The sequence below is a fragment of the Pan troglodytes genome, chromosome 13 (genome assembly GCF_028858775.2).
Source record: "Pan troglodytes isolate AG18354 chromosome 13, NHGRI_mPanTro3-v2.0_pri, whole genome shotgun sequence".
Classification (NCBI taxonomy): Eukaryota; Metazoa; Chordata; class Mammalia; order Primates; family Hominidae; genus Pan; species Pan troglodytes.
In genome coordinates this window covers 143783165-143797446 of record NC_072411.2, presented here as the reverse complement: position 1 = coordinate 143797446, position 14282 = coordinate 143783165, and the positions used below count along the sequence as shown (strand labels likewise).

The 14282-nt window shown below is 51.0% G+C and overlaps 1 protein-coding gene across 9 annotated transcripts in view; it reads right to left on the bottom strand.

The window, feature by feature from the left end:
* Positions 1–51: 51 nt before the first annotated feature.
* The window catches only part of FARP2 (FERM, ARH/RhoGEF and pleckstrin domain protein 2), a 136324-nt gene continuing 122093 nt past the window's right edge, over positions 52–14282 (bottom strand). For 3 of the 9 annotated variants that reach the window (XR_008546878.2, XR_008546879.2, XR_008546880.2), the window contains 7 exons: positions 10887–10955; positions 10089–10178; positions 4478–4560; positions 3348–3466; positions 2847–3010; positions 1475–1985; positions 761–891 (listed from right to left, as the gene is read on the bottom strand). Coding sequence is in view for 4 of the 9 variants with exons in the window: in XM_016950925.4 (XP_016806414.1) it covers positions 774–891; positions 1475–1626; positions 1878–1985; positions 2847–3010; positions 3348–3466; positions 4478–4560; positions 10089–10178; positions 10887–10955 (903 nt within the window). In the remaining 5 variants the exon portion in view is untranslated. Of the gene's footprint in view, positions 892–1474; positions 1986–2846; positions 3011–3347; positions 3467–4477; positions 4812–10088; positions 10651–10886; positions 10956–10977; positions 13327–14282 lie in introns of those variants that run through there. The other 6 variants (XM_016950925.4, XM_016950927.4, XR_010150259.1 and 3 more) reach the window with 5 other exon arrangements.

The following is a 14282-nucleotide window of genomic DNA, read 5'->3' as shown; positions in this document are numbered from 1 at the left end:
ATTCCTGGGCTCTGCTTGGCCCACCGGAAGAACAGAGCAGGCGGAGGAGAATGCAGGTGGGGAGATGCTGTTTATTTATTTTTAATCAAATGTGTGTGAACAAAGCAGTCGCCCATCTACTTCCCGTTGGAAGGAATGCTGGGCAGTAATAAATTAGAGGGCCCCACCCTCCCAGGGCACAGGGGGACTTTGGTTTCTGCTTCTCTAGAGGTACATGGGGAACAAGCGTGGCTTCTACCAGACTTGTTTAGCTGTGACCTGCAGGGCAGGCCCCTGGGGCTGCCACTTGGTTCACCAGATGGAAGGTCAGCATGGCTGTGTCACGCTTGTCTGAGAGGGTCCTGGCAGTGGGTATGCAGGGTGTATGGCAGGGCCTCTTTTCCAGTGCTTGCTCTAGGCCAGTCCTCGGCAGGGACCCTGCTCTGGGGAGAGAGGCAGGGTGTGCCCAGGCTTTGGTCCGATGCCGAGAGCACTGCTCAGGCCTTGTCTGCGTCTTTGAGCCAGGGGCCTGGGAGCTGTGGCTTGAGCGGCTCCACGCTCAAGACCCGCACATTTTCCCCAGGGCCCCAGATAGCTGCCGGCATGCACTAGGTCCTGGGTGGGGGGATGAAGCCCCTCCCAGATGTTACCTGAGGCCCACCCACACTGCTGGTGCCAGTGGGGATCCAGTGAGACCACAGCCACTTCCCATCTGTTGAGAAGCCTCAGGACAGAGGTCACCTCTGTGTCCTGCTGTTCTTTGTAGTTGTGTCCAAACCTGGGCAGGTTGAGCGTCATTCCTCCTTCCCCCTGACCATCCCCTCCAGCCCTGAGGAGGGTTGGGGGCCATCCTGCACGATGCTTGGGGCCCTCCCGGCTGAGCTGCTGGCCCCCTGGATCACCTCCATCCACCTGGAGGAGAGGGCGGCCATCAGACCAGTGAGCCATCTTGTGCTCAGACACTGTCCCAAGAACAACCCAGGATACGGGACAAGCAGGACAAAAGAAGGGTTAAAAACCTGGGGCCGGGTGCGGTGGCTCATGCCTGTAATCCCAGCACTTTGGGAGGCTGAGGCAGATGGATCACTTGAGGTCAGGAGTTCAAGACCAGCCTGGCCAACATGGTGAAACCCTGTCTCTACTAAAAATACAAAAATTAGCCAGGCGGCGTGGCGCGCATGCCTGTAATCTCAGTTACTCAGGAGGCTGAGGCAGAAGAATCGCTTGAACCCTGGAGGTGCAGGTTATAGTGAGCCAAGATTGTATCACTGCACTCCAGCCTGGGTGACAGAGGGAGACGCCATCTCCAAAAAAAAAAAAAAAGCATTGCTGTTTTTTGGAAATGCTGGAAGCATTGCTCAGCCCTTCCTTTCCAGGGCCCAGAAGACTTGCCTCCACCACCATGAGTAGAAACGGGAGCTGAGGAGACATCGATGTTCCTTGGGGCCCCAGTCAGACCTCGGCAGCTGACCAGGGCTGCCTCCTGCAAAATTACCTTTCAAATGTGTACTTGCTCTCAGCCCGGAAGAAGTAGACGTGGGATTTGAACTGGAGCTTGAAAACATAGTCTTTGTGTATGCCATCGGCCTCCCTGGGGATGCTCACGCTGTAGCCCAGCAGCGGGAGGCTGGCCAGTGGGTAGTCATCCTGGAAGACAGCATAGGGACACGGGTTCCAGGGGCTGGGTTGCCACAGGGAATGCCCATTCCTCTGCTACCTGCACAACGGTGGCACGTACAAATGCCCACGGGCCAAGGGAGCCAGTTTCCCTGTTCACACAGCACAGGGTGTGTGGGCAAAGCATGGGAGGGCAGAACCAAAATACAAAAGGGACACAGGTGAGCAGGGTAAGTGTCTGCTAGCATCACCTGCATTGGGCTCCAGTGAAACTCCAGTACCTGATGAGTTTTGTAGAAGAACAAACAGAAGTTGGTAAAGACGACCCAGAGCTTCTGCCAGCCATGACTGTTTTTGAACTTTCTTAGCAGATATCCTGAAAGCTGGTTCTGTCAATAAAGGAAAAGTGCAGGTGCATTAACCAGCACCCAGGACCCCTCGTGGGAGTGGGTTTGCTCCCCAAGACTAAGTATCTGCATGCTTTCTCCAGCTGAGGCCTTGGTTTTACCTCTGGACTGCTATGAACAGCAGCTTTATCAGTACTTAAGTCCAACAGAAGCATGTTAAAAACCTAGAGTGACATTCCAGGCACCAAGTAAAGTGAGTTCCCTTTCCCTGTGCATAATAAAGTTAGTGTTCAGTAACCAACCATCCACAAACCCATCCAACAGCCAGAAGAGGGTAGCTCCTGAGCCCCTGCCCAGCAGATTGTGGCTGGGGTGAATTATGGGGAGACAGCAAAAAAGACAAGAGCTCTGGGTGGAGTAAGACAGCAGGCTTGGGGAAGGGTGTGGGGGCACCAGGCTGAGGAACCTGGTGACCCACAATGGCAGACTGGGCCCATGCAGTGAGACAGAGCTGACAACCTTCTATGGCAGGGTGCCTGGGCAGAGCCTCGAGCTCCAAGCCCGAGGTGAAGGGTTTTGGAGGCGCTGGGACGGGGGGGCTGCAGGGGATGTGTCTGGGAGGGCTTTTCTCAGCTCCACTACACACCAGCTCCAGGCCCTGAGGACACGCCCCGCCTGCTGGACTTCATCAGACACCAGACCTGAAACACCCTTTTCAAAGAGGGTTTGACTGGATGAGGGGCCCTTTCCATACCAACTTCTACCAAGGGGAGAGTAAGAGGCAGTCCTCTGGGGCCAAGCCTGCCTGCTGGTACCCTCCTGAGGTCCCCTCCTCAGCAGCCAAGTGCAGAGACAGCTGGCAACATTCCAGATGGCACTGAGGTGGTGCTCATGCGGTCGTACCTCTACAGCTGCACTGTGGTCTGCCCTGGACACGCTGGTGTTCCGGTACCAGCACACGTGCATTGTGGTGTTGGCCCGGTGCTGGCCATGCCCCTCCAGGGAGCTGCGGACACCCCGAGCATCATCTTCTGACTCCTGCTCCAGAGATACCTCGTTGGGGGATCCTGGGGAGAAGTCAGCAGCGTCTCAGGGGGAACCCCCTGCGGCCTCTGCTTGCCAAATACTTCCACCCCTTGGGTTCCTCTCGGGTGGCCCTGGGGAAATGGGGAGCCCTTGGTGCTAGGCCAGCTGCTGGCTGAGAGCAAAACCACAGGTGCTTCTGCCAGAGCAGCTGATTGACACCTCTTCCCGCCCAGGCATGAGGCGTAGCCTGGAATATTCCTTGTGGAAGGGGATTGTGTGGGAGCTTAGCGGGCCAATGGGGACCAAGGAAAACAGTTTCCAAAAAAAGCCTCCTTAGGTGTAGTAGAGGTCTCCTGGGGGGTTGTGGCCAGCACTCACTGGGGGGACGAGTGCACGCAGTGCCGCCTGGCAGTGCAGGGGCCGTGTCACCGCCACTCTTGGCTGCTTGGATCGCGGAGTTCAGGTCCAGCATCCACTTCTCTTTCTCCAGCCGAGTGCTGCGGGGAGAAGGGCAAGGCTCAGTGGCTCTGCTCTTCCTTGTGTAGGGCCCCAGCCCTCAAGGGAGGGCGAGCCGTCAGGGCACCTGTTCTCTCTCAGCTTTGTCCTGCCTGGTGAGAGGACTGGGAAACGTGTCCCCTCCAGCAAGAACAGCAGGGAGGAGAGCTGGGAGGGACCTGCATCAGCCTGACCTCCAGGGTGCTGTGACAGGGTTGTGGGTGCCAGGGCAGGGCCCCGGTCCTAGAACAGGGGGTCTGCAGGGGTATTTGTTCCTGAAACGATTTTTCTACATCTGTGATGCTGAAATGCAAGATTGGCCCTGGTTCACGATTAAGTGAGCATCTCCTGGTGGGAACTGAGTGCCCTGTGCTCTGATGCTGGCCAGGGCGCTGCAGAGTCGGAGCTGAGACTCCTCACAGAGCACAGTGTGGTGCTGGTGACCATGCAGGGGCCCCTGCATCCTGGCCGCCACATGAGCTCAGTGTCATCCTTCTGTTGATCTTACCTGGGGAGGAGGGAGCTGTTTCCACTTGATTCTGTGCCATAGCCTGGGCTGCCTCATGTGAGTCTATACCACACTGGGACTGGGAGGCAGTGTTTGGCTGGGCTGGGTGTAAGCTGCCCTGTTGGGGCTTTGACCACTAGCTGCTGGCACTTCTTGATGTGAGGGTTGGGGAAGCGCCTGTGCCCTGGGAGACCACAGGAGCCTGCTCACTCACCCATCCTGTCTTTGGAGGCACTGTGAACCGGAGGGCAGAGGGAGCGGCTTCACAGCACTGGGGCCTGCCACTTGTGGGGTGTTGTCAGGTTGGCAAGCAGCCCTGCCCCTGACAAGGGCGAGGCTGCTCCTTTGGTTGTGTGACTTGGAAGCAGAGCTCAGAGTCAAAGGGGGCACAACCCCATGAGGCTACATGGCCCCTCACAGCTCAGAGGACTCAGAGGCTCATGGCGAGGAAGTCCCCACCCCTCCATCCAGGGCTGCTCAGGATGGAGACATGGAAGACCCTTACCTGGCTGCCACCACGATTGTTTTCTGAGCCGCGTAGATGGTGAAACAGTGTGGAACAGACCACTCGTTATCACTTTCTTCCACCTGTGGGTGGGAGAAACGGTCCAAGTCTTGTGGCCAAGAAGGAACTGACAGCCTAAGCCTGAGCAGGACACAAGGTGACTGCTGGCAATGCTAGGTGGGGCTTGGAAGCCCAGTGCTGTCCAAGTGCACACAGACTCTACAAGAGGCCAAGGAGGACACTGGTATCCCTGCGCCATGGCAGCTGCACCCCAGGGGGTGAGCCATGGGCCAGAGGGCACCCAAATACTCACCGGGGGGTCCAGCACTATTAGCTGAAAATCAAGCAAAGGAAAAAATGTTGAGCATTTTGACTATCCAAAAGGGAGTTGGACAATTCATTTATGAACCAAAGACCAAAACCTAACAGAGCTAGATTCAAAGAAAACCCACTGCTGATTAATTTTAATTTTAAGTAGTTAGATGAAATAAATCCAAAATAAAATATTACCAAATCTAATCTAAAAGCATGTAACAAGGAATTGTCCCATGATCAAGTAAGGTTGTTTGGGGAATGCAAGGATCGTTCGGCATTAGAAAGCTGATTGATAACATTCATCCTATCGGAAGTCAAAGAGAAAAAGGGAAATCAATTCTCTACATGCTGAAAATGCCTTTGCCAAAGTCCAAGGTGTTATTTCTGATAATACCTCTTAGAAACAGAAGGAAACTGTGTTAACATGATAAAGATGATCTTTTCAAGCCAAGAGCCATCATCCTTCCCTTAACAGTCAGGAACGAGGGCCAGTTCTCTGTCCCCAGGACCAGCCAGTTACCAACAACTCCACAGAATGGACAGCTTCCCTGTGCAGAGCCTGATACACCAACCAAGCCTCTCACTGGACATCAAAAATCTGAATCGAGATAAGCAAGGGCAGGCAAAACATTGTCCAGATGTTAGTCTTCCCGTAAGTTAACACAAAAATTTAATGCAATTTCAACTGAAATCTCCATGGTGTTTTTGGAAGGAATTTGTCCAATGACTTAGAAGATTACTTGGAAGAATTAAATGCTTGAGAATAGCAAAGAACCTTTTTTAAAAGGAGGCAGAATAAGGGATGGAATGTGTTCACCAAACAGTGACTATCTCGTATGACACCACTAATGAGAGAGAGTGGACTGATGCTGGACAGACAGGAATGGAGCAGAATGCCCAGAAAGAACTCGAGTGCAAAGACAAAGGCTTCCATTTGATAAAGTCTGAGATCAGTGAGAAAGTGAAGGATTCAACAAATAATGGGGAGAAATGTTACATCTCAATCTAATATCTATCAAAACAAATTCTAGGCCAGGCACGGTGGCTCACACCTGTAATCCCAGCACTTTGGGAGGCTGAGGCGTGCGGATCACAAGGTCAGGAGATCGAGACCATCCTGGCTAACACGGTGAAACCCCGTCTCTACTAAAAATACAAAAAATTAGCCACCTGTAGTCCCAGCTACTTGGGAGGCTGAGGCAGGAGAATGGTGTGAACCCAGGAGGCGGAGTTTGCAGTGAGCCGAGATCGTGCCTGGGCACTCCAGCCTGGGAGACAGAGCAAGACTCCATCTCAAAAAAAAAAAAAAACCCAAAAAAGTAAAAAACAAATTCTAGGGAGATTAAATGAGAAAACTGAAACCATTAAAAGGTGCCAATATAATATTGGCATGGGGAAGAACTTCCTGAGCCCATACAAAGGATAGAAACCCTCAAGGAAAAGACAGCCAGAGCTGACCCTGATAGGCCCTGATTTTTCAACTTTATGATGGTGTGAAAGTGATAAGCATTCAGTAGAAACTGAACTTCAAGTGCCCATACGACCATTCTGTTTTTCACTTCCAGCTTGGTATTCAATAAATTATGTGAGATATTCAACACTTTGTTATAAAATAGGCTTCATATTAGATGATTTTGCCCCCAACTGTAAGCTAGTGTATGTTCTGAGCACATTTAGAGTAGGCTAGGCTGGCTCACGCCTGTAATCCCAGCACTTTGGGAGGCCGAGGTGAGCGGATCACAAGGTCAGGAGATCGAGACCATCCTGCCTAACACGGTGAAACCCCGTCTCTACTAAAAAATACAAAAAATTAGCCAGGCGTGGTGGCGGGCGCCTGTGGTCCCAGCTACTCAGGAGGCTGAGGTAGGAGAATGGCGTGAACCCGGGAGGTGGAGCTTGCAGTGAGCCAAGATGGCACCACTGCACTCCAGCCTGGGCGACAGAGCGAGATTCCATCTCAAAAAAAAAAAAAAAAAGAGTAGGCTAGGCTAAGCTATGACATCAGAGAGGTTAAGTGTATTAAATGCATTTTCTTTTCTTTTTTTTTGAGAGGGAGTCTTGCTCTGTCACCCAGGCTGGAGTGCAGTGGTGTGATCTCGGCTCACTGCAACCTCCGCCTCCCAGGTTCAAGTGATTCTTGTGCTTAGCCTCCCGAGTAGTCAGGACTACAGGTGCCCACCACCACGCCTGGCTAATTTTTGTATTTTTAGTAGAGACAGGGTTTCCCCCTGTTGGCCAGGCTGGTCTTAAACTCCTGACCTTAGGTGATTCACCCACCTCAGCCTCCCAAAGTGCTGGGATTACAGACGTGAGCCACCGTGCCCTGTTAAATGCATTTTTGACTGTGCTATTTTCCTCTTACAATGGGTTTATCATGACATAGCCCCATCATAAGTTGAGGAGTGTCTGTTTCAATTCACACCTTCAACAAGCATTTGCTTATATGTGCCAGATGCCATTCTAGAGTAAGAGAAACAGAACCCATCAAGATGGAGTTTAAATTCTACAAGGTAAAACTAAATTGTAGGCAAAGTAAAAAGCAGTTACTGAGAAAATAATTTGTGACTTAATAGTGTTGGTGAGCATTTTTATCATATAAACATTTCACTAATGTGTACAAAAAACTCACAGACCAATGGAGACCAGAGTGACCAGCACGCTGAGTGATTCCTGAGAGGAAAAGCATGGAATGCCAGGGCACAGGGACCAGGCTGGCCTCACCGACAGTCCACAGGGATGCAAAGTGAAACGATGGGGCTGCTCGATGGGGCTGCTTACCTTACCCACTTGGGAAGAGTAAGAGAGACAGGTGCCTAGCACTTTCCATGGTGGAGGGAAAGATGCATGTTTAGACCTAGCTCCTGCAGGTGGGAAGGTCAGCTGGCGCAGGTGCTCCAACAGCAATTTAGCAGGAGTGCCCCTTTGCTCAGACAAATCTACATTTTGGAATTGATCTGAAGGACATAATTAAGGATGTGCAGAAAGACAGAGACCCAACAATGTTACAGTCCTCAACAACCAGCCACAGCGAAGCATCCAGTGACAGGTGACTAGTTAAGTGAACTGGGGCTGCCATGAAAGGAAAGGAAAACCAGTGTCCTGACAAAACAGCCCGTGGGTGATGGCAACCGTGCAGCAGATGCCTGCAGCCATCACTGCTGAGTGGGTACAATGATGATAGAGTTCTTTTTCTTGTTTCTTTTTTCTGTGGGTTTTTTTTTGTTTGTTTGTTTTTGTTTTTGTTTTGAGACGAGGTCTCACTCTGTCACTGGGGCTGGAGTGCAGTGGTACAATCACGGCTCACTACAGCCTTGACCTCCTGGTCTTAAGTGATTCTCCCACCTCAGCCTCCCAAGTAGCTGGGACTACAGGCACACACCACTTTTGCTCAGCTAATTAAAAAAAAAAAAAAAAAAAAAAAGATTTTTGGAGATTTGGCTTCGCCATGTTCCCCAGGCAGGTCTCAAACTCTCAGCTTCAAGCGATCCTACCATCTTGACCTCCTAAAGTGCTGGCATTACAGGCGTGAGCCACAGCGCCTGGCCAGTGATGAGTGATTTCTATCTCATACTTTCAATTATTTTTTCTATAATAAAGGTGTAATTTTTAAAAGTATACTTTAAAACAAATGGGGTCTACTTCCAGTGGTGGCAGATGAGCTAATTCAAACTGACCTCTTCTTGCTGAGGGTCTGAAAAGTGGAATTAAATTTTACAAACACCTGCCTGAGGGTTTTGGTGCTCATTGTCAGGAGGAGGCAGTGCAGAGGAACAAGACCCTTGAAGAAAGAACAGGGAAAGAGGCCCCCAGGGAGGGAGGACCCCACTGGGGGAGGAAGGACTCCAGGGAGGGAGGACCCCAGGGAGAGAGGATCTCAGGGAAGGAGGACCCTACTGGGGGAGGGCCCTGGGGGAAGAAGAACATGGGGAGGGAAAATCCCAGGGAGGGAGGACCCCAGGAAGGAAGATCCTAGGGAAGGAGGACCCCAGGGAGGGAGATCCCAGGAAGGGAAGATCACAGGGAGTGAGGGAGGACCTCAGGGAGGGAGGACTCCAGGGAGGGAATATCCCAGGGAGAGAGGACTACAGGGAGCAAGGGAGGATCCCAGGAAGGGAAGATCCTAGGGAAGGAGGACCCCAGGGAGGGAAGATCCCAGGAAGGGAGGGAGGACTCTAGGGAGGGAAGATCCTAGGAAAGGAGGATCCCAGGGAGGGAGGACCACAGGGAGGGAAGATGCCAGAGAGGGAGGGAAGATCCTAGGAAGGGAAGATCCCAGGGAATGAGGGAAGATCCCAGGAAGGGGAGATCCCAGGGAGGGAGGGAGGACTCTAGGGAGGGAAGATCCTAGGAAAGGAGGATCCCAGGGAGGGAGGACCACAGGGAGGAAAGACACCAGAGAGGGAAGACCACAGGAAGTGAGGAAGGACCTTGGGGAGGGAGGGAGGACCCCAGGGAGGGAAGATTACAAGAAGGGAGGATCTCAAGGAGAGAAGATCACTGACAGGGAGGACCACAAGGAGGGAGGGAGGACCACTGTAGCACTGTAGTCAAGGCAAATAAGCCAAGAGGGATAGGGCAGAGCTGGGGATTAGAGCCCCTGTCCTTGGCGCCCTGGTCAGGAGGTCTGGCAGGCCCATGGGGAGAGACAGTCACTGTGACGTGGTGTCCTGGATGAATGGCACATCCTTATGGCAAGTCCTGGACTTGGCTACCTGTCTGTACCCTTCTAGGCCTAGTGCAGGGACATGCTCAGGGCAAGTGGACATAGCCTCTAGAGCTGCATGAAAGTCTCCCCATGACCTGAGAACAGTATTTCTATTGAACACAAAAAGCACTAACCACAAAGGACAAAGTTGATGAACTGGATCATGCTAAAATGAGGAATTTCTGTTCCCATCCCAGGCATGTGCCTACATGGGACAGAGGGCTGGCGTGGATGTCACACAGGTGGCACAGCCTGAGGAAGATGCCGCTGCAGAGGCTGACTCTAAGCTTGCGGGGAGCAGGCCTTATCCTGCCAGGTGCTGACAGAGACCACAGGCTGAGTCCAGGTTTCCCTAGAAGGGAACCATGGACTAGAGACAGGGCAGTTTGAGCATCAATAACAACAATGACCATGAGGGACAGAAACAACCAACAAGAAATGCCCAGCAGGTGCTGCTCCCAGTGCGGCCAAATACTCAGCAGGTGCTGCTGTCAGTGTTGCTGGGTAAGGATTCGCCTCTGCAGGAGAGAGGCAGGTGGGGCCCAGCCCAGCACCACGTGGAAATCCCAGGCAGGGTGCAAGACCACTCACCAGCATGCCTCGGAGGGGAAGGAGGCCCCGGATCCGGAAGTGGCTGGTCCCTGCAACTCCTTTGCTTGTGTACAGCAACATATCTGAGAACTGAGAAGCAGCAAGCTTTACATCCATGAACTTCACAAACAAGTGTCTTAATAGTCAGACCAACTTAGACTCTGGCTGCTCATCATGTGCACATCAGATCTATGCAGCTTGCTGGAGATTTTTGGCAGAAAGGGGACTTTTATTCATTCATTTGGTCGTTTTTGACCAGAGGCAGGAAAGGGCCACAGGAACCAGTGCATCTGCTGGGTCAGCTCCCAGCTAGCTTGGCTGAGAAGCTGGAGGCAGTAAGGAATTCTGGCTGGTGCTGACTCAGTTACCTCCTCATCCACATGTTTCAGGCTGGAACCCACTAACTGGTAGGAACAAGGACATGCTGGGAGGGGCTTCTGAGCCAACAGTGAAACTGTCCCGACTGGCCATTGGGCCATCAGTAGCACCTTCTTGCAGCCACATGTATGTGGACTTTACAATCTTTTGGCTTCTGTTTGTCCCACAGTCAGGTGCTCAGAACCTGGAATGAAGAAGGAGGCTGGCCCTGGGGTGGGTGGGGAAGCTGTTTTCTGCTTCTTCCCACTCTGTGACCCTCCCCTGGCCCTGTCTGACTCCAACGCTACCCACCTGGACCAAAGCCTCCAAGTGCTAAACTACCCAGAGGCCAATGGGCTGCCGCTGCAGGCGATGTCCCTAACAGAACTGCTGCCCATCCCCCTCGGGGGGAAGCACAGCTTGAGTGGGGAGAGAACCTACCAGAAAGAACATCCTCTGCTGCAGGCCCTTCTTGGTGAGCTTGTGAAGGCAGCCCTCACGGATGAACTCCTGAAAGACAGAGACAGAGTCTCTACCTTCCACTATACACAAAACTAACTCAAAATGGATCAAAGATTTAAATGGAAGAGGTAAAACATAAAACTATTAGAAGAAAAGAAACAGAAGGGTAAATCTTCATATCCTGGGTTAGGCTTTCTTTCTTTCTTCCTTTCTTTTTTTTCATAAATACACAATTTTGTTTGCTATTTTCAGGGGAAACTTAGGCATTCAACTATAAGCTGATAAAATACCATACCTAAAAAAGTATAAATATCCCCTTAGAATAAATTTTAGTCAATTGTCTTAATATCTTTAAATTAAAAAAAAAACACAACACAAGCCTATCTATTGTATCAAGGTCAAAAATCAAACAATGCTAAGGGGCCAGCAGCTCCCCAGAGAGTACACCCTGAGGGCCCACAGTGGCTGCCTTCCTCCCGAGCTCTGCTGGGGAGGACAGGTCATCCCAAGGCTAAGTCTGCCCTCTAGAAAGGCTTTTATAAATTGTCTAAGCCAAACATTTAACAGCATACAAGAGACCTTACAAAGAGGAGGTGGTAAGTCCTAATGCTGGAGAACTTGGTTAATCAGGTTATTGGCAAAGAAGAAGATGAGGCCTAGGCAAGAAGTCTCCAGAAGCACTGGAAACCAGACAGTGTCAGAGCCTCTGACCTGCACATGGGCAGCTGGTGGTCAATCTGCACAGTGCCCCTTGGGAAGCTGGAGTTCCAGAAACAAAGAGCTTGGAGCATGCCCTGCACCCCAGGTCCCCAGACTCTAACAGGTCCCTACAACCAGCTGAGAAAGGTCTGTTTTCAAAGCATGTGGGCAGTGGTTTCTAAAAGAATCCCATCAGCTCCCATGTCATGTTGGGTGGAGCCCAGGAAGGTCGACTGAAGTCCCAAACATCCCAGAAAGGCTGCACAGTTATACAAAGAAAATGAGACAGTGGTGAGAGAAAGGCATTTGTGATGCTCCATAAACATCTCGAGTTTTCACTGTGATCCAGACCTTCAGCTCCAGAAGCCAGCAGACAGGCTTCCAGCCCAACCTCTATGCCAGGTGCGACATGGCACTGACAGGCACCAGCTCCCCCGTGAGCCCGCAGAGTGGGGGACAAGGCAACACTGCTACCTCACGCTAACGGGTTGAACAGATCAGTCTGAATGCAGCAATCCTTGTGGGCACTTCCAGAGTATAAGCACTGGGGAGTCTATCCACACTGAAAAGGGGTACAAAGTTCTCTCGCCTGGAAAATACAAATTGAAAAGCCTTGACTGTCCCAGGCTGAGTCAGGCAGGATCATAGCCTGTGTAGGAAAGAGGCCTGGCCTCGAAACGGCGCTCAGAAGTAGTGATGATGCAGAACCACCTTTGTCAGGAGCTCTGTGAGGCTGACAGCAACCAGCGATCCCACCTGGGAGGCAGAGCAGACTCCTGACTGAGATTAAGGCCTGGCAGCCAGACCAGAGGCCATGGCGTGCTGGACGCCGATGAGGCCATGGCCGCTTCCTGCCAGTGAAGCCCAGGCTGCTTTTACAGACTATGTGTAGTACCAAGAACTCTGTCCTTTACATGATCTTCGGGGATTGAGTGGGCTGACTGGGAGCATCTGCCTCAGTCTCTGGCCCCCCTCAAGAGATAGTACCCACCTGGCCGCCATGCTCCTCCCCTTGGGGACACCTGGCCTTGGACAGCTGGATCTGTCTCTCACCACCCACCTCAGAAGCAAAAAAGGATTCACACCCAGATCTCTAGAAAAATGATCAAAAGCAGGTTCCTTCTTGCAGCCAAGCTTCCTGGACATGGTAGTTCATTGCATCTTGGGAAAGAGTAAATCATTTTTTCAGCTGTCAGTACTGTGTCCCTCACATCCTTGAACCTTGTTCTTGCAAAATCTTGGTCTTCTTGCTGGGTTCACTGGCCATACTGTATGGGGTGTTGTGAAGTTCCTTGGACACCACATAGAGGAACTTGGCCTGATCTTCATTCCCATAGTTGTAAGAAGAGCCACTGCTGACCAGTTGTTCAAACTTCCAGCTGTCGGACATGGTGGACACCACCTGTGTGAGTTCCTCCTCCTGACACTGAAGCACGTGGTACACATGCTTCATGGGCACCTGTGATGTTTTGCTCTCTTGTTCTCTAATTTTGTCCTTTACAAGTTTGATTAATGAAGTGATACTGTAAAATTCTGCTTTTTCCAACACTCCTTCCTCCACAAGGTCTTTGTTAATCACCAGCTTGCCACGTCTCAGGTAGTTCAGCACAGGCCCAAAATAGGTGGGGTCTCTGTCCATTAAATAGGCAACAGTTGCATCCTTGTCGGGGTTAGCCTGATACAAGGAGTACAGGAAGTATTTCAGGTCCTGGCACAGCATCTGCTGGGTGGTGAGAAAGTAGGTGCCACCAATGTTGAGCCAGAGCCATTTGGACAAGCTACCGGGTGCTGGGCCACGGCACTCTGAGTCTTGCACTGCAGCAGCACAGGTTGCCCCCGCCAGCCCTGCCCTAAGGCTGCCCCAGGCAGGTGGCAGTGCTCGCATTAATTCCTTTTTTTCTGAGACAGGGTCTCACTCTGTTGTCCAGGCTAAAGTGCAGTGGTGGGATCATAGCTCACTGCAACCTGGAACTCCTGGGCTCAAGCAATGCTCCTACCTTAGCCTCCCAAGTAGCTAGGACTACAGGTGTGCACCGCTACACTTGGCTGACAATAGTTTCTTAGATATAACATCTAAGACACAAGCAACTAAAGAAAAAAAACAGATAAATTAAAACCTTTCATGTTGTAAATGAAGGCCACATCAAGACAGTGAAAAGACAACCTACACAATGGGAGAAAATGTTTGCAAATCATAGTCTGATAAAGGTCTAGCATTCAGAATATATAAAGAACTCTTAAAACTCAACAGGTTGTCTTTTTACTATTGGGTTTTAAGAGTTCTTTACAATTTCTGAATAAAATAAAAGGTGGGCAAAGGATTTGAATAGACATTTCTCCAAAAAAGGCCTACAAATGGCCAATAAGCACATGAAAAGATGCTCAATATCATTAGCTATCAGGGAAATACAAATTGTAACCACACAAGACAGCATTACACACTCACTAAAATGGCTAGAACCAAAAAGTGACACATGATGTGAGAAACTGGAAGTCTCATACGAGTTGGTGGGAATGAAAAGTGGTTCAGTCACTTTGGAAAACAGTTTGGCAGTTCCTCAAAATGTTAAACATGGAATTACTATATGACCCTGTATATGGTATATACTCAAAACTGAAAACATAAGTCCACACAAAACTTGTACATGAATGTCCACAGCAGCACTATTCGTAACA